Below are 26,057 nucleotides of genomic sequence, written 5' to 3'. Positions count from 1 at the left end.
CACGGCGCCTTTTAATAAAAAGTATCCCAAAGCTATTTACAAAGTAACCATTAATCACTTTTTGTGTATTATCAATAAAGATGGACGAAATAAATATCAATAATTCACAAAAGAAAATGATGAAAATAGCGTTAAGATAATCAAGAGTGGTATTCCCTTGCGTTTAATTGTAAAAGTATTTTTGTTTTATCCAATTTTAAATATTGTCACAGTGCTCATTGTTAACGAATATCAGCATAGATATATGCAATATTTTGAAGATAATATATAAATATAACATAGAACTAATAATAAAAATAAACATAAAACGCGGAAGTCTATAAATAAAAAACACGTAAGAAATTAAACTAAGACCACATATAATATTGAAGTGGACAGAAATTTGGACTGCGTGCACACATTGCTAACAGGCACAATTTGGATTTTTATCACTTGGGGCGCTTGTGTCACGAAGCTTGAAGGCATCTCTTTTTATTAAAAAAACGAGCGGTGTAAATAAGTGTGGAATGTTGAGTAATATATAAAGAAAATTAAAAAAAATACTGTTCAAGGGCTCTTGACGAGTTTCGGCGCTGGGCGGGGCACCCGTGAGGAACAGACAGGGTCGGTATCCCTACCTAAGTGAATATTATAGTATACATTTCAAAAACATATCATTAATATCTCAAATATTTTATGAAAATAACTATCTACATATACATTAAGAAAAGCAATAATCTTTATTAAAAATAATAAAATTGTATAAAAAGATTATTATATAACATTAAACTGTATGAGAAACATTAAAAAATATAATCAAATAAAAAGTAAATGAATACTATACGTAGAATATGATAAAACCAATTAATTAATTTCTATTCATGGAAAGTTTAAATAGGTAAATGTATTTACTATTAATGCTTTTGAAATGTAAACTATTATGACGATGACGCGCAGTCGACTTTATTTATTCCAAATTAATAAAAGGTTGAGAACAACTATTTAGTTGAATAATACTAGACCGACTGCCCGCCTAAATGATGGTGCAAATGTGAATCTAGACGAATGTTATTCGAATCTGAATTTTGAAAATGTACTGAACTTTATACCGATAGCCATGCACTCCGATTAAGCAAAAAGGACCATATTCTTGTAGGAGGATTTCATGCTTTATTATATGAGGTCACACATAAAAGAAGGAAACAGTAAAATTAAAAGACAACGTCAATAGGAAAAAATATTATAATAATTCATGTATCCTGAATCACGTGAATTCAGATGACGAAGTATTAAAAAAATGTGAAAATGTTATTGGCCTGAATAGAATTATATGATTACCCTAGGCTGTTGATTCACAAATAGCCACCGACAATCATGCAGAAATTTAAATCATGCATAACTTTGTTGTAAATAGTAATAATTTAGACTACGACGACAATTTTAATGTTGAACCAATCAATAAACACACAACAAATATTAATGTTACCTTATATTAAGATGTCATCTAGATTGCTAAATCTTATTATACGTAGGAAATAAACTACACTCATGAGATCGTTACATCATTAACAAAAATGCAAATTGTGTGTTGGTAAGTTTATTTCACTTTAAAATCATTGAATTGAAATTTTTGTCCTAATTGATTTTAGTTCCACCAGCTGGGCACAGATAATTAAACTTATTTTACTGACCATAAATTTTAATTGATGTCAAACGTTAAGGACAAAGGTCTTGAGAAGTCAGATGACCTGTCAAGTGCTGTTCAAAGCTCCTTAAGTTTAAAAGAGTTCGGAATATTCTTTGAACATCCGCTCTATCTTCATGCACTTTCGTGTCAAAATTATGTCAAGAGATATATTATAATATACCTTTAAAAGAATACAAATTTAGTCATATGTGATGACGAGTTTAAGATTTTTTTTAAATATTTTAATAGTTGCGAGAAATAATTGTTCAACGATTATTTTATAACTACTTATAGTTTGTAAAGGATAAAAGTTATAATTGTTATTATTATGTATAATGATTCTAAATATTAATAATAAAATTATGACTATTAAAGTATTTATAAAATCTTTTAAATTAACGTGATCGCGTTCGGCGTCGTTCGGCAACAAACATCTTGTCTACGATGTCACCCGCTACGAGTACATCTTGACACTACTTCAACTTAATAAGGAGAACGGCGCTTTGCCGCTGCCAGAAAAGTAGAAACATCGAAGTAGAACATATCTTTATGATGTAACGACCTTAGCATTGAGGACGGGTCCGTCAATTAGGTAAATCGCATTCAATTTGTTCCTGTGTCGACTTTCTAGTGTATGGTGTGTTTTACTGTGACAATAACAAATTACAATCTAAAGTATGATATTGCTATTCTTCTCAAAAAAAACTATTTTTTAATTGTCTTATTAAATTCACAATTTATTTGAAAATTGGTTTTTGATTCGTCAATGTTATATTTAAGGTTCGAAAGAACGTTATAAACGTAACATCATACGAAAATATCAATAATAGTAAACAGAATCATTAATTAAATTAGATTGATATTATATACCAATAGATATGATATATATTATTAATAAAACCAATTATCAATATTACGTAGTGTATAAGTCATAATTTTGATCCAAAACTTACTCTGAAGGCAATCAGCGTTGAGCAAATCCTTGCATTTCTCGTGACATTTCACACCGCACTCTGTACACCTGACCCCTTGTCTTGCAATACCCCACAGCAAGCCTTCACATTCGTAGCAGTATGTCGGTGACGTAGCTGTCCATAGGACGAAGTTGTGTGGTGTTGTTGATGATATCGGATAAATTAACGCTTGTAATGTCTTCTTGTAAACGTGCATTTTCTGTAATACACTTCAAAGATTAAATCCACCCCCGTAGTGAGTAAAATAAAAATGATTATCGCTTTATACTTTAGTACTTGTAATTGAAATGTTGTGGATATATCCAAAACATTTCGACTATAAGTATTATTAATAAGAAACCCAAATTTAAATAGATTTACTAATAATCAAATTAAACCGCCAGCTTTTGAAATAACAAGCTAAATCTAATATTCTAATCCGACTGAGCACTTAAATCTTATACGTTATAAAGTCGGTCGGAAGTCGGAAGATTTAATTTCGTATATTAGTCGTAAAATGTTGACAATATTTAATGTATGTATGTAATATATGTATGTATGTTTAATTTATGTAATATTTTATGTAGACATATATTTGACAATTTCAGGCTCGTATTTTACAATTAGTTTCGAGTTTCTAAATACAGAATACCAACTGGAGTCAGAATATTGTAACTTACCAATTCTTCATCATTCAAAGTAGCCCGATGAACCGCTGATGTTAAACCTGCGTTCCTCTTTGTGGCAGCCATCGTCTATATAGTACAATATTTGCTTTAAATTCATCCAAACAATCATCAAATCAAACGAAACGTCTCATTTGATTCTTTAAATATTAGTTCTACGTGGAATAATTATTTATTTTCTTAACACTTTCTAGTATTTGATTTTGTATGTTGATTTCTTTATTCTACTCATGCTATAATATTTAAGCTGTTCTTTAAGCCTGTATGTAGTTCTTAACTATTATTCTAAAATCGAAGTTTAACTTTTGCACGATTTTTCGTGAAACAAAGTAGGTACAAATGCGTTTAAAAGTTTTTAATTTTGTGCAAATTTTAAAATAAAATGTATGCAGAATAAAAAAATGGCATCTTCGACACCCGACGTGAACGGGTCTTTGGTCTGTTGTCTATCAAAAAATATTTGAGTAGGAAACAAAAAAAATATGAAGCTCGTGCACTGCGTTAATTGTATCCATATTAATAAAATTTTAATTAATTGTAACAATCGAATTTACATCATTAAATGATAAAGTCAACGAAATAAAAGTCATTAGCCATGTAGCAGTTTCATGCAATTGCTTGAGGCGATCATTTCCATCACAGTATCTTACTTTAAGAAAAAACTAAAAATCAAAAGCAGTTTATCTAGAAAATTATTAACAAAAACTGCATATCAAAAGCATTTATATTAAATTTTAATAGTTCCATGCATAGAAGAAAGTGTTATTGGGAGAGATATACCTTGAGAACCTGCGGGTCCACGGTTAGGGGTAAAATGCAATGAGATTATTAATTTTAATCAGGAATTTTCGTTTGCATTATATGGTTCCGCTACACTATTATAAATTTCAGGTGACCCCTATATCCACTATATCTTGCAGGTGATTTGGTGTTGGAAGGCCCTCTAAAAATACGTAGGTAAAGACCACCTACACAAGTAGCATTAGAAGGGAGTCACATAAATCACAGATATAAAGTAATACATCAAAGAAAATAGAAGGGTTTGTATAGACCGTCGAAAGTCTTCAACAAAAATCGTTCAACCGATACACGTACAGATCCGAAATTAATTAATAAAATATATTTAAATGTGTTCAGTCACAGCTTTAGAAGATCTGTACGTGAATCGCTTAAGAAATTATTATATAGAAACTCCCCGTTCAGAAGAAAACATTTATTACGCGCCTAATGTTACTAAGCATCAGGAAGCGCACGTCGATGCGAGCTGTAAACATTTACGACCAGTTTCAAATATCTACCTTTTGCAAACAGCTGACCCCATTTATCATTTGAAACATGTAATGTTAAGATAGTCAATTGAAACCGGCCAAAGAAAGAAAGATATAGCTCCATTTGATCTTTACTAGATTTTTTAGATAACACAAAACATTTACAATCGCTACTTACAAGTTCCGATACCAATGGAATGGATTTTCTTCTCGGCCGAATGTCAGGCATACTGTCAATGTTGCTATAGAAAGGATTATCCCCGGGGTGTCTAATAAAATGAAAAAAAAAAATGTTTAAAAGCGCCGCCAAAATTGTTTTTGTTTTTCTTTATTTACTAAAACTAATCATACCCATTCCCCCTGCCGCCTTGCTCGTTGAAACCGCCGGTTCCATTCTAAAATTAAAACAAAAATAACAATTAATAACAAAAAAAGAAAAACAAAACAAAACGCTAACATTTATTGATAACAAAATAAAAAACAACAATAATTTCAACATTAATAAAGATATAATTTCCATACATTTCTTACGCCAAAAACAATTGTTGTTGTAAACGTTAGCTGGATTAAAACAACTATAAAATTCAGCTACGTCGTCATAATTTTAAAATGAATTGTATGAACATTTTATCATAGACAATCACAAAATTGCAAATGGAGAATTAATAACTACTAACATACTTAATTAAACTTATTAACAAAGTAATACTAAACATAATTATCATGGAGATGTGTTAGCTGTTGAAGTACCTATTTGTTAATAGTATTTCCAATAAGTTCGTTTAAAAGCAATACGTTTTATTAATACGTTTATTAGGCTAAAGCGGGATCTGTTACAGCGTCCCATAATAATGTTGCTTCTAACGAAAGCGTCTTTAATAATGGCAAATGCTCTTAATAATCATTTAAATCCATGGCCAGAGAATAATGTATATAGGTAACATCTAATTTTTACTAGATATAATAACGATACATTTAGTGCCCTCTAAGTTTTTTAGGTGTCGATAACTATTTGATTGAACGACCTATGTAATGTTAATTCTAGGCTACATTACATGATTTTTATGAAAATTTATTGTATAATAATGAACTTTAATATCTCAGCAATAAAAACTAATTATGTTTATGTATTTAACCGATACGTAATATAAATCAAGTTCACACGTTATGCTAAGTATTTTTTTCACTTTTAAGCTTCAATAATCAAACATTCTTAACTGTCATGTTATATTTTATGACATACAAATATAAATTGTATAGACATTTAAAGCATTTCCATTTATGTATTCATAAATAATGTTTTGCGCTTATTAATTTTAAAATATTATTATTAATGAGTAAATATATTTATGTGATCAATAGAAGCAATATATGACATTTTCTGATTTTGATTATAATAAAAAGAAGAATTTCTCTTTATGATATGACGTGATATGACGGCGAAAAATTTTGTACCTTTATGCTTTACGAACTTTTGTAGTAAGCATTAATAATAATAAATGAACATATGTATTTTCTCATTTACTCTGTGAATTAGCGCTCGGCACTAACTATTAATAAACACCAAGTAGTTAAATTATATCTAATACTGACTACGTTATTTTTATACTGTTACAAATAGTTTTATAATTAAATTATACGATTACTTTAAGCAATGTATAATAATGAGTTATTGTAAAAACATTTTCAAGTTGAATATTTCTAAAGCTTTTATAAAATTCTAGTAAGAATATTATTAATGTATAAAGTCTTTAGTACGGATTGCGGAGGTAAAACCTAGTTATTGCCTCAATCATATTTATTATCAAGTAATTATGGCAGATTTTATATGTATATTATAATAATAATGCTCAATTTCTAAATTATTAATTTATAATTGATCAAAATTTAAATTCACAATAACGGAAGATTCGTCCTGAATATCATTACACACCAATATTGGCAGGAACATTCTTATTGAAATAGTAAATGCATTTTTATTTCTATATTAAGACTCAATGAATGTATAACATTAACTATCAATTGCGTTGTATTTGTTGAGTAATAAATCAAATTCACAACCTTTGCTTATTTGGTTCTTTAATTTTAAGTACGTTTTCAATTATATTTTTCAAATGCCTTGAAATCATATCGTATCAGTGATAAGGAAATGGTTTAGTATTAACACATTAAATCTTCAATTAATAGATTAATTAGTATCGTAAATGTACACGTATTGATATTAATTTATGTTAACACATTATATTTATGTTTGCTATATGTGTATAAATATTTAAGCAATTTATTTTGTTTTCTGCTAAATATTGTAGAACTAACTTATTACATTTTCGAAAGCTGTCATATAATATGTATTAAACAACTACCTTATTCGCTTTAAGAGCTTATGTCTTAGCTTTTAACTCTAATTTCGTGAAATTTTTGCATAAGATAACTTACACCAGCGCTAACTTTATCCTTTTCGGTAGACGGAGTAGTTGCGACAGGCGTTTCACTTGCTTTTTCTTCGGCTTTACGGTCTTTTAAAGCTTTTAGTAATTTCCATTTACTACCAACTGGAGCATCTTGCTGTGGAATTGGTTCAGTTGGGATAGGGTCTTGATGTGGTTGTGGCATATCGTAATCCTCATCGAACTCATCACCACTTTGGACAGGGCTATCAGGGCCAGATGTTTCACCCGATCCCGAGTCCGCATACGATTTATCATCATCCGATTCTCTTTCTGGAGTTACATCGCTGTCAGCTTTTTCATCTATTACTGGAAATGTTGTCACATCCTTCCATGTATCTTCTGCAGGTTCTTCATCACACTTTACTTTTATCGTAGCTGTTTTGAGTTTTAATTCCCTTAATACAAACGACATTTTTTCTTTTAAATTTTCATTCGGTTCCTCTGGTAATTCTTCTTCAATTTCAGGTTCTTCTTCCAATGTTTTCTCTCTCTCTGCCTCCAGATGCGACTGCTGTTCCATTTCTTCTAATTTTTTTAGTTCATAGCAATACCACTCATCTTCGGAATCTATGCTATCTTCTGTACTTTGACGTCTAGAAGACACACGAGAACCACTTCTCCATGAATGAGTACTTTTACTATCGTCATCATCGTGCTTATTGGGAATATCTAAGCTTTGTTGTTGTCGTGGTTGAAACTTATTTTGAATACCTCGAGAACTTTGAATAGATGGACTACGTTCTGAAAATGCCATTGATTCTTCAGGAACTGAGCTGCTGATAATTTCAGGAGGACTTGTTTTCAATGGTTTTTTGACTTTTTGATTTACTGAATGACTTGGCTCTTCAGGTATGACTGAATCAGCCTTAGGTGGGGAGGTGTCAGATATTTGATCGTCAGAAACGGATGAAGATTTGCGTAATCGATATTTGCCCAACGCTCTTGATACAGCGAATTCTTGAGAGCTCCCATTATATGGTTTATTATTTTCAATCAATCCTTCATCTAAAGAAGCAGCTGCTTTTTTGACGTCACCTACGGTTGCAAATAGAGAAGCAGGTCCACTATTATCATCTTTTAATTCCTCCTCAAAGGGATCTATATTTGATATATCCGTATCAATATCCAGTTTTTCCAAATCCGTTATATTACCTTGATTCATTTGACTAACACGAGCGAAATGAAAGTCAATATCATCACTTTTATCCCGTGGCAATACTCCACTTTGGAATTTTTCAGTTTCTTCCATTATATTTTCACCATTATCTCCTTCATGAAACTCCGCACCTTGCTTTTGTAACTCTTGAATCATTTGTTGCTGTTCAATTATTTCTTGGTGATTAACTTTTCTTTGCTTGGGTTTTAGTGGCACCTTTGCAAAAACGTTTCCTTCGTGTGTTGAATCAGAAAATACACTATCAGAATCCTCTGATTGAGCACTCGAACGGCCACCTGACCATTCCGTTTCAGAAGTTTCCGGATCAGACAATGACTGGTGACTAGCCTGTTGTTTTCGTCTAGCTTTCTGCAACAACCCTGACATTGATGCAACTAAATGATATTTTTTCTTTCGTCTTTGAGCCGACAATATTCTTTCTTTTAAAGATTTTTCTTGTTGAGTCTGTTCTACGGTATCTACTCCAGATGGCAAAGAATGCGATCTATGCTTTTTTGGTAAATGCAAATCCGGAAGCCAATGGCTCATAGAAGACATGGCGGATTTTAAAGAAGACGTTCTTTTAGGTTTTTTTGATTGTTTATCATGTGTTTTTCCTTTTAAGTTAGATGAAATTGATAAATATCCTGATTCCGAAACCAATATGCCTGTAGAATCAACATATTGTTCTTTCCTCATTATATTATGATCTAAAGCTTGTTTATCATAATCATCTTGCACGTCATTCATAACATTACCATTTCGTTGATCATATTGTTGTTGCTTAAAATATTCTTGTTGTAATTGATTTTGAAATTGCTTCCTTTCTGTTATATTCAATGAATGAGATTTTAGACTAGATGTTTCCATTGAACTTGTTGGTGATCTATTGCTTTGCCACGATATTCGATCATCAACAGAAACACGTTTAGGAGAATCGTATCGAGTAGATGTTGGATAATATGACAATGCATCAGTAAGATTTCCCGTTGGGTATCCAGAACGATGATTCTGGGCTTTATATCCATTTTGATGCAAATGAACATCGTTTGGCCCAACCGTATTTGCTCTTGTCAAAGATTTCTTATTTACATTTGAAGCTGAAATAACAACAGTTTGGGCATGGTAACTAGGTTCAGGCGGATAAGAGTCAATTATTTGCTTAGGAACCGGCTCCGTAATTTCATTTCTATCTAATAACTCGGAAAAATGTCTATCTTCTGAAAGCATTCCCCTAGGCGTACTATAAACTGTAGTAAAAATTGGTTGCCTATTTCCGGCCACAGAGTATATTGAAGGAGCTTCATTTTGGTAATAATATTCTATATTATTAAGTGTATTTTCATCCGTTATTGAATATGGAATATCACTTTTTATAAAACTAGAATCCATTTTTTCCTGTAACCTATTTAAATCTATAGTAGTGTCTTTAAAGCTGTCACTTTTTCGTAAGTTATATTCTCTTTGGACACTTTTGTCTTCATACTGGTATGAATCTACAAGTGTTTCTAAGTACGGCTTGGAATCTAATTCAAAATTCAATTTTTGAACAGATTGTGGAGAAGAAATTCTAGTCTTGTGACTGTCATGTACAGAATGACCAATTTTACCTGTTTTGGGGGAACCAGGGCTTTTTTCCAAACTAGACCAGCCACTCATTGAAGAAAGTCCGGAATCAGATTTTGCTGCTACTATATTTGTACTATCTCTTTTAACGTGTTTTGGAGAGGTCTTAGGAGATTTAGGTGATCGAGGGCTTAAACGCATACCTTCTGTTGGTATTGTTGTTGTTAACATAGATGAGTGAGCTGACAAAAGTTCATTGTTATTATCGATTGACGAAAATAGTTGTGTTCCATTAGGAGGTGCAGGTGGCGGAGGACTGGGAGATTTTCGTAATCTATTTTCCTCAAAGTTTATTTCTATAATGTTTTCTGGTGGTACAGTAAACAAATCTTGAACAGATACTGGAGAGTGTTGTTCGGTACTTGTTTTGTATATTTCAGTCAAAGTTTGAGTTGTACTTTTCGTGGAAAAATAATTTTGCCTTGTTGCATCGGTTCCTTGATACTGCGTGTAATCAAATCTCTCTCTTGATATTGCACTGGGTGATTTTGACGATTTTGCTGCTATTTCAGCATTGGCTACCGCTGAACTATATGCTAAACGCCCAGTTACGGTTGTATATGGTTCTGTTGTTGTTCTTTCATGTACATATTTTCGTCGAGGAGATAAAGTGGGTGGCAAATAATCTAAAGTCCTATCCGTTCCCGAATGTTCGGAAAGAGACAACCTTGATGGAGATTTGTCTCTCATTGTATTTTCTTTGGGTATTGTTAAAATAAAATCATCAAAACTTTTCATCATGTCATTAATACCCCAGTTGTCACCACCAGTATATATACTTTTTAACTGCTCGTTTATGATATTCCCATCTTCAACCAATGTTTTAGCTTCAATATCTCTGTCGTGCTTTGCTGCCTTCTTTATTTCCGGACTAAGAAGTCTAGTTTTCAAGTCTTTTAACTCTCTCGAATCTTTATGTAATTGGGTTGTCAACCTATCTAATTCATGTAATTTATCTACTGTAATTTGATCTATTGTACTTAAGGTAGAGAGGTGTACCATATCTCTTTCACTTATACCGGGTCCACCTTGTAATCCACAGTAATTTTTATAATCACTGGCACTATAAATTTGTCGTGATGTAGTGGGTATAATTTCTACATCAGTTTCTTCTGGTGCTTCCCAGATCATATCCAATTGTGAAGGTGGTCTTGAATTTTCATCACACACCAAATCTTCTCTATAAGCCTGATTTAAGCTTCTATAAAAGGCCTCATTGGATTCCATCGCTTCTTCTTGAGAGTCAAGTAGTACAGCACTCCTTCCTATGTCTAAGCCTTCTTCTATACCATCCTCTACCGTACCATTCCCTAATATCTCTCTGATTACCTCTAACCTGGACATAGGATCTCTGGATGTGACAGTACGACATGCGTAAAAATCAAGAAGAGTCGATATTACACCCTGTTGATCAGCAAGTAATGACTCCAGCCTCTCTAATCGATCCCACATCCTTACGTATTCTTGACTAAGTAGATCAAGAGCTCGCCACGCATATTTTAGTTCGGTTTCCAAGATGTTGAGACGTGTTCCAAGACGTTCCATGTAGTCACTGATAATATAATCGCCTGAATATGGAGGAAGATCGGGGGGTAGTGAGAGGGAGCCGAAATCGTCCATATCGACCTCGGCATCCCCACTCCCACCGCCCTCGTTTTCCTCCATCACGTCGTTTGCACCTGCTCCAGCATTGTCGTGAATTTCGTGCATCATCTTTTGTATGGACAGTGGGTTGGACATAACATCTCTCACTATGACTCATCCCATATCGTTTTACTTTTAACACTTTTCACATAAAACAGTTCCTTGTAACGGTCAGTTCTTTTTAAGATCATTTTATCACTTTTAATTTTTAACACATATTGTTAGCTTTAGTTCACTTTTATAACTATTAAAACGTTTCAACACTTTATGTATACTTTGTACTTAGACGGAATTAAATTAATTTATCTTTCATCAAAAATATACTATTTAATATTGAAAACTGTAAAACACTTTTCTGAAAAAGACAAAAATGGGTATCAGTGCCACTGCTAGTTAACACTGATTTGTTCATAAACGGATTTATGCACAAGCCAGTAGAAGGAGTGATATAAACCTCATAGAAACATGTAAACAATATTGTTTTAGTCAAATATCAAAAACTACTTTCATTAGCTATATTTTATAGTTATTAAAAATACTTAATTTATTATATTAGTTTTAAGAGTTGACATGTTTCTAAACGAGGCAGCTAAGCGGTTCGAGTAAGATTCCACATGAGTATATAAATCTCAGAGGTGGAAGGCGTCACCTGGTTAAGGAGGGGACGGGATATGAATTAGGTAGATAACCAGGTTCAACCACCGCTTCGCTTAGGGTATAAGGAAAATTGTAATTTATTATTTACTTAATTTGTAAATATTTTAAATGTATCTCAAACTATTGTCATGACTATCAGTCGGACGTTGTAGAAGTTGTAAAACTATCGTGCCATCCTGTGGCTAAAGTTACAGCAAAAGATAAAGCATTAAAATCTCCAAAATGTAAAAATATTATGTACTACATTTGATGTCAATAAGTCAAACGATGTCAAAGTATAATAATCTCAAACAGTCAATATGCATTTCATCCTATATTTATGATAAGTTATACTAAACCGGATGGAATTACACTATAAACAAGACTAATTGCGAATAATTCATTTGAATAGAATGATTAAAACATAAAATCATAATATCGAATTCAAGTGTTGTTGATAATTATTTAAATATATTGAACGTTCTATCTGCAACTTTCTGTTCTATTGACGAATCTTGAATGTCAATCCGATATGATTCATCAACACACCTATAATATGACGAGACCACACGAAATGTCTTCATTACGAGACGAAGTTCTAGAACTTAATTGATACTTAATTAAAACTATTCATTGTAAGTAACTACTCTCTATATGATGCTGTCATTGGGGTTGCTATGTAATGTTTTATTAATATAATTATCGATGGTATAATTAAATGCTGGTATAATCATGGCTGTAAATTGATGAATTGAAATTTGTTTTTATTATTATTATTGACATAACTGGGCTTTAAGGGACGCTTTAAGTCAAGTTAGTCGATGACTCAATTTAAAGGTCTTTTACGACTAATGCAAAGTGATCCCTTAGTAATTGTCTTGCGTCTCACGACACCAAACTAAATTAGTGGCAATGAACTGGGATATAAAGTTTCTAGAATAGCAATCTCCGATTGAAATGGCTGGAGATTGGCCAAAACCCACTGGAACTTTTACTCAACACTAATTAGATTTGTAGTCTACTTCACAGGGAATATACAAAGAAATAATTTAATTAATAAGGGAATAATGTAATTAATTATATTTTATTGACGCTTTTAATGCGTCATCGCAGTCATGTGTTTTGATGTGACCCATATGTATAGGATATAATAAAAAAAGTATTCTGATATTATCTAACAAAAGTAGCATGGTGGATACACACGATATCCAATGCCCCTCACCATTCCACTGTACCATCTAGCACGAGATTAATTATTAAGATTGATAAACACATAAAAACTCAGTGAGTCTTGCACATTTAGACCCTAGTGTCAACTAGGACGCACTAATGACTCGTTAATTTTAAATGTATCAAAAAAAAAGAGTTCTATAAAATACTTTGTAACATTTTAATCACCCTTTTAATTTTTTGTCCTCGTATATATAGTAGTATGCTTTTTACATGAGTAATTTATTATTTTCATGATCCTAAAGTGTTAATATTAATATAAATTCTAAATCTTGTTAAAGTAAAGAGCATGTTTCATGTATTTCAAATCGATAAGATACAACTTCCAACTGTAAGCAAAACTTTAAACCAAAATAGACGCCATATAAGTCTGCTACGGTAAAAATAATTGAACTGAAAAGGCAAGTTGAGAAATTAGGTAGTAAATAATGTATAATGCTTTCATTTCAGTCGAGCTATATTTACTTGGTTGCAGACTGCCCCTTTCGAAGGCAATTTTATTTGTCAGGTCTATTTACGGTACGGCTAAATAGATAATGCGAGTAATTTGTATGTACTTATTACCGATATTTATTTCTTTTAATTTTTTTTTACAATTTTTTGATATTGTTTCCTAATTACTATACAAAATAAATACATTTTTAAGGAAAATATCGATAATTCCTTAGTGAACCTACCTACTAATAACATTTCTATCCTTTATATTATAATATGGATAAAACAAAAACTGATATATATTTAAATGTTTAATATAATATTGTATATCATATGTTATGAAGATGTAGAAGTATTCTTAATGATATGTTACTTATTTGAGATTATTTTATAAATAATATCGAATATAAATAACTTTCTTCAGTATGTTTCTTGATAACGGCCTAGTATTTAATAATAAAATAACTGCTTAGGGATCATTCTATGTTAATCGTAGTCGTTTAATCGAGCTTTGCCTAGAGCTATTATGGGCCTAATTCGTGACGAGTTTTCCAGAATTAGACCCGTTGCTGTCGATTGTTCTAAAACAAAAATAAATATAGAATCACTATTTATTGAATGATCTGAACAAAAATTAAACTAAGCGTCATTGTTTTTTCTTCAATTATTTTTTTCTGTACTAAGTGCATATCAATGTCATTTTGCTCAATTAAAGTTATGATAATTATATCTGAAGTACATTTTCCATTGTAAAAAATACGTAATTTCACGTTTAGTCGATTTTCGTTTCGTTTTTCTTAAATAACGTTTCGCAGTTTCTGAACCCTGCGTGAGACTCGCCACCATAAATCCACTGTCATGAAAGGTAAAATATGACTGAAACGCGCCATTAATTTAAAAATAAATTGCTAATAACGTATACTATGTACAACAATAACAGTAGCGAAAAGATTTTGTATGAAATTACATACACGGGTGCATTTTAAATTGGAACGTTGTTTGTTGTTTTTTATATACGAGGCCTTACATAAACGTTACTTAGGTGGGTGATTATCGATTAGTTAAACAATATTCTAATTTTGAATATCAAATCAAATATAATAAAAGAAAAATATATCTTTGGTCGCTAAACAATAAACATCAGCTAAACAATATAGACATACATAGAAAGTAAACATTTTTTAAACCACGACTCTAAATAATCTTATTTGTAACACACTTGAAAATACTAACACAATAGTTGGCCAAAAAATTTCAGTTGCCGAAAAGGTACCAATCACCTTTGAATATATAGACAACGCTTGCCAAGTTCCGCCACATCAATGTAGTACAAATGGACTACAGATTATTATGGAAGGGTGGCTGAGAAAGAAAATGCAGCTGTTGGCAACCGTTCAAACATGGGACCAGATGTTGCCGAAGACTAGATTGTTTCAAAGCTGCGGTTTAATAAACCCGTTTGACGTCTCACCCTACGCTGTGACCTTTTTGATGTATGAGAATACTTTCGAAATGTAGTCATTCGGATATCTTTGATATATTAGTCAATACTAGAATACTACCCCGTTTATGTTTGAGTTTGTATTACTGCCTAGACCCAAAGCTCTCAAATCGATTATAAAAAATGAGATGTCGTATATTCCTCAGAAGTAACTCAAGTGTTATAAATCATAACCTCGAGTGCTGTTCGTATACATATGAGTAGACATATCCAAATTTAGATATTTTGATATTATAATGAGATCATGGCATAGCAGTGAGATACTAACGAGATGATACATTTCCTTACTGGTTATTATTATTAATTCATTATTTAATTCAGTTTATTGTAATATTGATTAATGCCCGTGATTTCTTCGACGTGTCATAATGATAGAAATAATAGTGTACTCAAAATACAGAGTACAGTATTTTGAATAGATTAATTCTGTATATTTAAAAAAATATCATTACTACACAATTATTTTAAATTACCTGTGGTAATAGTTTACAATTATGCTTTCTTGTCAGTAATTACGTAGAGAAAAATAAAATTAGGATTGAAAGTTCCAAGTAAAATCGAATACTTCCATTTTTTGATACGACACTATTGAACTGCGTTGCTACTTAACGTGAAACGAACAATTATTGTAATATTACACGCACGTGATTTTCTCAGAATTACGTCACTTATTAAGAGCTACTTACTCTTAACTACAGAGTTGCGTTACAAAGAAGTTATTATTTCTTAAGTTTTGCAAGTCTTTCTATTTTTTAAGTATAATGTATTTCATAATTGGGCTTATTACACGTATTTCTATATGCAAACAATCAAATTAAAATATACAGTTTTTCGAAATGAGAAAAACAGAAAATAAATCTCCCCCATCGTAATTTCCAAATCCATTGCCATAACTAAAAATCCTCGTTCCAGTTTCCAAGTTAAACAAAACATAGAATTGTAATATGTACATACCAAGAAGAAAAAAAGATCGAGTACAAATATTTCATACTCAGTAAAATCACATAAACAAAGAATTTACTCACAGAAACAAAAACGAAAAAGCGCGTTTGCACAATAACAATAAACGTAGAAAATTGAATGTCGCGTCGTGCCCATGTAAAGTGCACGCCACGACGGTCCAATCACGGCAGATATGGGATGCGATACGTAAATCTCACGCCTCAGCGAAGGCATATTGAACTGAGGAATTTCTCATACAAATAGCTCCATTTTATTACAGAAATCAGATCAATTCTCAGTTGACATTTAGTTTGTATTTCAAAAATTGTACAATTATTTCGATAAACATTATTTTAGTTTGAATTCATTTATATTCACATCAAAAGAAAATAGTACAGAAAAATACTCAAACTAATGACTTTTAGTCAAGGATCTTATGGCTAATCAGCCATTGCTACCAAATCAAAAGGGAGACTTTAAATGAAAATATAAGTTTAAAAATGACGAATAATACAGACTAATAAATATTCCAAAATTAACATTTTTTAATGTATATTTGTCATTCATGGCGGAGGCTCTAGTTAAACTGACCAACGTCATAACCTTTGATCAAAGATATGCAGACTCGACCCAGCTGTGCTAATAGTGGTTATTATATTACTTGAACTATGCTAACGTTCCACTGAGCATTGTTGACTTTGCTAACTCCATGTGTGCATCTTAAACGATTAAATTATTATTTATTATATTAGCATTAACGCAGTTCGTGTGTTATGTAAGTCAAATTGAAAATTTTCATTATCATTGAAAATGTCTCAATTAAAAAAAAAACAAATTCTACCTTTCTACGAGAAAACCGTCTTGAACTATTTCAATATAATTGAAAAGTAAAAACACAGAATTTAAATTTAAATATAAAAGTTCTCAGTTTGTTTAAATGGTATGTCTATTTAGATATATTTAATTTCATGCATATTTCTAACCAGTACTACGTTTAACGTTTGATATTTACGTATAACAAAACAGTGGCGGTGTCTGCACACGATTTTGAAGATAAGATACGAATTTGGCTGGCTCAGTTCCATCGCATTATCGGTTTTCGTACCGCTTAACGCCAATACAAAGTATTGCGGGCCGGCGATTTTATTGAACCACCCAGGTGGCAAATGTCGTCTAAGCTTGACAGCAAAATCTTGTATTTAACGAATAAAATATATAACATGCATCTATAGGACTTAACAATATGTATAAGTAATTTCAAAATTCTTATCTAAAATGAATGTGCCGGCTTCAAATTAAGATAATTGAATAACTATAGTGCAAACTGCTCGTCACTTTTATGTAAAGTCAAAGAGGATAGTTCGTAATTACTAAGGTATTCTTTTGTGAATATAAATGAGCAGTTCTTTTTAAGCATTTATTTTTTTATTCACTGAGCAATAGGGCGATTCCATTGTGTTGGGATTCGATCCAGGAACAGTTATTAATAATTTGACTCATGATAAACAGTAAGTACGGAATTTCTTATTCTTTTCAATAGAATCTACATTCAAAACTGTCACTTTAAATTCAATATTGCTATTTGATTATATAATTCATCAGTTCCATCATAATTTCGACAAAGGAACATCACAATTTTAATAAAAGGAGAAGAATATAAATAAATTGAAATTGGATGAAATGAAATGTTTATTTTCTATGGCAATAAATAAATTCGGTCGCCGCGATAGAGAATGGAGGTGCTATATGAATATCAGTATATCTTGCGTGAACTCATCACGACGAGTCAAGCCCCATTCCATTCAGTTCCGTTTTGAACGTTTTCACAGTGATTTCACACGAAATGTTTGCGACGTAAGTCCTACGTTTTTTTTTTAATTCCACCCTTATTCTGATTTAGGTATTTTATTTACACGAATTCACAAAAATATGCCCGTATTTGTAGGTTTTAGTAATGGAAATACAATTGTATTACTTCTGGAGATTTATTTCAAAAATATATTTTTTTATAACTCTCTGAAATAAATTATCTAATATAATATATATGTCCGCAAAGTCTTGTAAAACATTTTAACGCTCTGAGAGGTCGTTTATGTGGTTTTATAGGCTGTTCGTGTACGTACATATATAGGTTAGTTCGTGAACATTTATTTTGCCTCGCTTTTGATTACAAAGGTGCTTTTGGCAACAAATTCCGACGCGTAACCGCTTCACAAGCACTTTTTTTAAAGAAATGTCTTCATCATTCAAATATAAATGAATCAAAAACTATGAATACTATTACTAGGGCTCCAGCTTCACATTGGTGCAGGGTAACTACCGGATGCAATTTCTTACATTTAAACTAGAGCTCGGACGATATAAAGAATTAAAGAATAATATTTCTTTATACAAAATACAGCAATATATGTATGAAAAATAGAATAATTTATAACACCTAAAGAATAAAAACAATAAATAAATAAAATAAATAATTGAATTAAGTCACTCTCTATTTAACTTAATTTTAATTTAACCAGCTATAATATAATCTACTTAAGACCTAAGTGTTATTTAATTATACATCATTAAGCCAATTTAAAATGTTTAGCTCTTTAATGAAGTACTTAATGAACAAAATATTTTTACAATGACGCTATTTCTGTGTATTTGACCGAATTTTAACTTTGCCAATTAAAAGTTGAATAATGGACTTGATTTAAAAATACATGCAATTTCCGTTTTTATTTACGTAAATTCTATCGTATTATTGTTTATGAAGGCTGTTCTGATATTTCGATGTAATGAAGCTTAGACCGAATTTCAGCAACGAATCGCTGATTGGCTATTTTTCAAAAATAGCCAATCGGCGCATGTCCTTATATAATGCACACGTATTTGGGCCAATCCAGTTACACTATCTCCTTTCATCTATTATGTACTCCATTCCTTTACTCTATTATTTTGAGTGGCTTTACTCTGTTTCTGGTACTGGATATAATACTGCCAAGTTCCTTACTCCATCCTAGCACTGAACCTATTTAGACAGGAAATCTCAGATTGTCAATTTTCACTTAGGACCTTGTTGGCTTGTAATCTTATACTAACCCACGAGACTAACAAACGTAAACATTTATTCTAGATTCCGTCGATTTTTATGTAAATGTCTTATGCTTGTTAAGTACCGGTATATATTATTATTAAACGAATTCCATATGAGGACATATTGCGCTAGTGTGTGAAATATAATTTAAGAATAAAATAGTTCCTAAGTTCATATATGTTTTGTCAGTCACCACCCTGACCTGTCCTTTCAAATCATTATGCGAACCCTTGGTCCTTTTGCCTAAAAACCCTTTGCTGACGTACATTGTACTAACTAACGCCCTACGGTATCTGTCAACAAGAAAGCCGACTACAAACAGTGAACTGCTACAAAATTAAAACGGTTTTCTATGAATGTCAAGTCTCACTACAGTAAAAAAAACACGAAGGAGAAGTTTGTCTAAGGAAAGCAACTTTTGTGCTAACGGTTTTATATCGTTAGCATAACCATATCAAGCAACCAAAACAAAACCTAACAATTCAAAATTCGGAATTGTGAATCTTAAACAGTATTAACAAATTGTGATAGTTAGTTGTGAGCTTTTATAATTGGATAGGATTATACAGTATGTTGTAAAAGTGAAGTTTTATTAATTTATTTTAATTACTTTAAACATAATAATAAATGTCGTAATAAATTATTAATGTTAGACCTCAAGGCTAACACGCAACTTCGGTATAAGTTGAAAATGTAATCAGCACTCAAAGTAATTTACGAATGAATATCTCTATCCCATATTTTATTTGATTAAATTTTCGCGTTTAGTTAAGAGAGTCATAAAACTCTTACAAGATATAAACAAATTTTAATACCGTGAATATTTTACTTTCTGCAATGAGGATGTCGTTAAAGATCTTTCAACACTTGTATACAAACAATGATATTATTTTATGTATCATTCTGATTTATTTCAGGCATTTTTATGTATAAATTTCAAAACAAATACCAACAATTTTTAACTTATATATTCTGTTTTTATATTGTTATATCCAAAAAGCCAGGATAACAAATCTGATAGAACACGTCAGTTTTAATCAAGATTGCAGGTTGAAATCCGAACGACCATTAAGATTTCATGTGCTTAATATGTGTTTGTAGCTTGTGATATGCTCAGCAGTAAAGCAGTATCGTGAACCTATGCGAACGTGAAGCTGTCAATGTCAGATGATATTTTGTCTCATTTATCTCACTCTGTGTCACTTGCATTGGGCTAGTTTGATGGAATTAGTTTCAAGCCTTCTTAAAAAGAAAAAGAAAGTTTTCTGTAGCAGTATATATATTAACGGGCATGTTCATGAGTACTTTAGAGAAAAACATCTGGTTATATACATATGTGGAAAACTCTCTCTATTTGTTTATTTTTTCTTCGTTACAAATAAACCATAGAACTGGTTATGATACTTGCACTCGACTCGCCAGACGTTAATAATTTACGGAAACTTCGGAAAAAATGAATATTGAAGCGAGTATAGTATTGGGAAAAAAAATGTTTATAAATCTATTTTAGTAGAAAAGCCAATGAAACTAATCAAGTAAATCGTCAAGCTGTGAACCTTCAACATTTTTATACAGCTCTAAAACTATTTCGTTAGTACTCAATGGACGGCCTCAACTTCATGCCAATTTACCGAAACTAAAAAAATCTAGTACCACTCAAAAAAATTAAACTTCAAGCAAAAGTCCGATTATAAATAAAATAGGAGAACAATCGACCAAATGAAAGAGTGTCGAGATGTCTGTAAAATAGATTGTCTTTCCTATAAAATGGATTGCAGCATGGTCGGAATCGAATTCGAATTAAATTTGAAATAGTTTTTATTTCACAGGTGATACGTAGGAATTTTATCACTTTTTCAAAAGAGGTCTTTAGATTTAGTGTTCTTTAACAATATCGTTTTTTAAGATTATTTTAGAAATGTATTTTTAATCATTGCATATATTTCCTGTGTTTAATTAAAACTTACGATACTTTAGGCTTTTGGCACTCTGTGTAGTAGTCCAAAGTGTCAAGATTGAATAAAAAACTACCACATTGCTAAGTTATCCGTATGTTGAACTTATGAATATGAGCGTATCCTTCAAATCAATGAAACTGTAAAAATACATCTGAATTATCACTTTAAATGAGATTAAACTGTTTTTTTTTTTAGGTTATATAAATAATTTAATAGAAGTAGTTTTAAATTCAAATGCCATTTGATTGTTCAATTCGAAGTGACTACCAATATAAAGAAATCAAACACATTATTGATGGGTTGCAAAGAAAAATCTCAGATACGAGAAGAGTCTATGATAGAAACTTAGCGGATTTAAATAATTGATTTTTTTGTACAAATTATTTTCGATTAGTATATATATATTTTATTTGGCGTGTCTGTAATTGCTATATTATATTATCATCAAATTGTCTCTAGTTTCTAATGACATTCGTTACAGAAACGTGCTTTTGATAATAAAGGTCATTACTAGAATTGCATTGAATCCAATGGTTGGAAATGTATATTTTATCTGAGAAAACTGGTAAGAATTATTCCATAATAATAACTAATATAGAATAACTCTTTTACACAAATTTCAATATCATCCAACTTCAGTCACCAATCGGAAACTAAGTAAACTCGCAACAAAACGGGATTTAAAGATATATACGCCCTAGGTTAACATTTAGGTAGTAGTGTCTCGGTAAATTAACGGCTGTGTAGGAGATAAAACTGTATCTTCGTAGCAAACGTTCACGTCGTAGTCACGAGAACCACTTTATCCGTTTACAACAAATTGAGACATGTTCTAAGTCCTTTTTAGTTTTTTAATTGTTGCTTATATTTACAACTTTATGTTTGCTGATTATTTAAATGGTAATTAAAAAAAATAAACCTATCTATAGTTAATGTTCTATATACGAAAGTAGCTAGTACTGTCTGTTACCTCTTAACGGCTACACCGCTGAACCGATTTGGATAAAATTTTGTATAGAGATATTTTGAATCCAGGGGAAGTACATAGACCATTTCTTTTAATTTTCCTTGAGGTGAGAAAAATTATGGTTTACGGTTTGTGAGCTAAAGGTAAAGTATTATAAAATTCGCGCAGATAAAGCCGCAAGTTCAACTAGTATGCAATAAATATACCACATTATTCATAACAATAAAAACGTTAAACGTTGATTGCGTTACAAGATACATTTTATTGTTTTAGGTTGGTGTGATATCCATTAAGTATTCAGTTATTTTCGGCGTAATCTTCATGCAAAGCTGGTACCTTCAAATTCAATTTATTCTCATAAAATGTTGATTAATAATTATTGCTTGTAGCGCCTACTTAAACAAAGTATATTTATATTAATTTTCTATTTGGTTTAGAATATCTACTTTATATTAATAGTTAGGGCCTTGTAAAAGCCAGTCTGGGTGGCAAAGACGCACTATTCATAAATTCTACTGCCAAACAGCAATATTAGTATTGTTGTGTTCCGAGTAAAAGGACCAGACCAGGTGTAACTGAGGTTGGTTGCGTTTTCGGATGTGTGGGATGGTAAATATTTCTCGCAGTCGTGTGTCTATTGCTGGTGGTGAACGCTTATCATCCATTGGCTCATTTGCCTATCTATAATAAATCTCAAAACGATTATATATATTTTAAATAATAACGTTTTAGTTACCCTAAAGCAATTATTTACGAATTATATAAATTAATTTACCTAGGTAATACTCAATTTTGCATCACCATTATTTTTTTCGGATGAGCGTAAAACCGCGTAAGTGTTACTTTCCTATAAAGCTGTAATACCCAACGTAGCAATTGAAGCTCAGTCGCATCGCAATATGGTTCATTTTAAAATGTTAACAAGATTCTAAGATCCTGAACCTTTGTCCCATGCGACCGTTATCTGAAGGCTTGTTTTCCAATGCGGCAATTTCATAAATTAAACTACACCGTACCATGAATACGTCGTCAGTAACGGCGTAAGAAACTGGATTTATGTGAGGCGAAAATTGCAATGTTTTCACACCGTATACTTGTATAACTTTGACAATACCCCCTAAGGGGTCGTGACGTCATACGAGATGAGTGAATTTTACGTCATGTTATGAGCGTGCATTCTTTTCACATTTCTTTGATATTTGATTTAGGAGTTTTTGAAAGTTACGTAAGATAATACATATAATATAAAGAATACGCTGTGATCCCTAGGCACTTGAGGTGAACGGAAATATCGTGAGAAATTCTGCAACATGTTGTTCGAAATTCTGATAAATATGTGACCGCATTCTATCGCAGGAAACTCTAACACATATGAAGAGAGCAAACATTTTCCCAGCTGTTACATAGACAAACGACTAAAAGATAAGACTTAATTGAAAAATTATACTATAATATATTTAAAACTTCATCTGTTAACAAAACTTAGCTAACTAACGCAACTTATTACGCGTCGACATGTCGTGCAAAGTTATGTTTAAAAGTTATAAAACTCCATAAGATTTTATCGCGCGGTGTAGGCTTAAGAAAAAGTCGTAAGACGCACGCGAAGCAAATAGTCGGCGCTACATTATTTTTGTTAAATTTATTCTCCTTTTTATAAAATACCAAATTAATTCATTAAGATTCCGTAACTGTATTAACTTTTGTTACTTTTTTGTTTATTTATATTTAAATGTAAGTAAAGTTAATAAGGACTTAATTGAATAATGCGAAGAGTAAGAAGTCATATAAAATGATATTCGCTAACTATTTTAGTATGAAATAGTTTGTGATTGCACAGCGTTCCTCGCCCCAGTTTCATAAAAGTAAGTATTTTATGCGTTACTGAAACTTGGTACTCCGAATGAAACCGTACAAAAGATAGGCGTGAAATAATAAATATTTAATATTGTCTAAATTGGAGTTTTTAAACAGCATACTTGAAATAAACATTGCTAAGTAAAGGCTATTCAAACTGAATTCTTCGTTTTAATTAATTATTTTTTTCTATTTCAAAGAAATTGATGTTAACATATTGAATTGAATATTTATTATGTATAACCAACCCACATACGTTGCCACATTGTATTTAGATTTAAAATTCCCTTTTATTCTTAACGAGTTGTACTGGCTACGCCTATTTTTGTCACCCAAACGTCTGAACAAACATTATATTCGGGTCAACGTTAAGGTTAGGTCAGGTCAACATAAATTCGTGTCAAGTTGTTAAAAGTAAGTCATTATCGAACACAGCATTGATACGTTTGATTTTTAATAAGTAAATTTTGATTCTTCGAGCGTAAATTAAAAATATAGTTTCATAAAAAACGATCAAACTCTCCGAATTTCACCTTTATTTTATAAAAATTTAAAACATTGCGAATGTTTCATCAAATACAGAATGGAGACTGGAGTGCCGGTTGAATGGAAGTCCATTATGAAAGAAAGTACAACATTATTACTTGAAGCTGCTAGCTCCGTAAAATTGAAAATGTATTTTGCATCCTATAACTTTGGAATAAGATATATATCTCTATATTGGGTGTTATTCCACAGATTTCTCATTATCAGATGCCTGGAGGTGGGTGCTGTTGAAGAAAAGCAACTCGCGGAAGTCGTCGTGATGGCATTGTGAGATATGCGGTAACCAGCGATTTTTTTTTACTAATGAGGCGCAGTTGCTAACAATTTCGAAGTTGTGACTTCGGCTTTACATTGACCTCAATCTGGCAAACGAACGAAATTTTATTGCGATGTTTCTGTTGAAGCTACAACTCTTCGAAAATGGAATATGAGTTATTGAACTTTTAATGGAATTTATTATGGGATATGCCCAGTTTATTTAATATATTATTACCGGAAGTTGAGCGTAGTATACGATTACACCAACTTCGTATAATGTACACTCGTATACAAAAAAAAAAAAACATATTTATTTTTAATTATGTGTTTGCATGCAATAAACATCGCTTGAAAACAAAAAATGGTATTTCTGGAATATTTTTATACAATACAGATACAGTATTCTCTTAGGGTAAGTAAATGGGGATATTCTTCCAAAAGCTTTAGCTCCCGTGCGCGAGTCATGAAATATAAATATATATTAAAAGCTCTGAATAAAAAATTCGGCCAATGAAATACGCTTAGCAAAGCAAGATTTTTCGCTATCCTGCCAGAGTTAAATACATCGTAGTGAACAAATTGATCATCAATCAACTCGTCGACCACCCTCTTCCGTCCAGCCTTTGGTATCCCGATTAGCAGCAATTTAATCTCCTTAAGACCGAGGTCAGCGTTATACCAAGCCAAACTGTTTCTGACATTTATAACATAACTGATTACCAGTAATAAAATTAATTGCAAAAAATAAAACGATATATGTACAAAGTATTACTTTATATTTAACTTATTATTATTAAAATGTCATATATATCGTAACTATTCATAATAACACAGACATTGACGGGGTCGCGATTGTATATATTTTAGTATTGTATGACATGCAACATTTGATTTATTAAATACTGTCACAGTAATATTATGTATTAGATTTGATTATATTTGAAATTGATATTTTATATGTTATCATAAATAATCATTTAATCAGAGAAAAATAAATAGAAACAGTTATAGTATCACATATAAAGTTCAACTGGTATTGTTCATTTTTTTGTTATGAGATAATATCAAAATCAAAATACGTTATGTAAGTTTCTTCTATAAGCAGGTTTGTCGTCATCAATTATTGTCATTACGTAAATCGTGATACATCTGATATCGTGATAAACAGTGATACGCGAGTTCTTCTGAGAAGAACA

At 31.4% G+C, this 26,057-nt stretch overlaps 1 protein-coding gene across 7 annotated transcripts in view; it reads right to left on the bottom strand.

Annotated features, from left to right (window-relative positions):
- The window catches only part of LOC113398560 (protein unc-13 homolog B), a 307,486-nt gene that overhangs the window by 47,323 nt on the left and 234,106 nt on the right, over positions 1-26,057 (bottom strand). For 5 of the 7 annotated variants that reach the window (XM_064216953.1, XM_026637348.2, XM_026637350.2 and 2 more), the window contains exons 2-6: positions 7,010-11,804; positions 4,925-4,968; positions 4,752-4,842; positions 3,300-3,374; positions 2,620-2,839 (exon numbers count right to left, since the gene is read on the bottom strand). In XM_064216953.1, the coding sequence (XP_064073023.1) occupies positions 2,620-2,839; positions 3,300-3,374; positions 4,752-4,842; positions 4,925-4,968; positions 7,010-11,545 (4,966 nt within the window). In that variant the 5' untranslated portion in view covers positions 11,546-11,804. Of the gene's footprint in view, positions 1-2,619; positions 2,840-3,299; positions 3,375-4,751; positions 4,843-4,924; positions 4,969-7,009; positions 12,148-26,057 lie in introns of those variants that run through there. The other 2 variants (XM_064216951.1, XM_064216954.1) reach the window with 2 other exon arrangements.

Source organism: Vanessa tameamea, chromosome 14 (genome assembly GCF_037043105.1).
Source record: "Vanessa tameamea isolate UH-Manoa-2023 chromosome 14, ilVanTame1 primary haplotype, whole genome shotgun sequence".
NCBI lineage: Eukaryota > Metazoa > Arthropoda > Insecta > Lepidoptera > Nymphalidae > Vanessa > Vanessa tameamea.
Note: the sequence above shows the minus strand (reverse complement) of the source record. Positions and strands in the feature narration are given on the sequence as shown.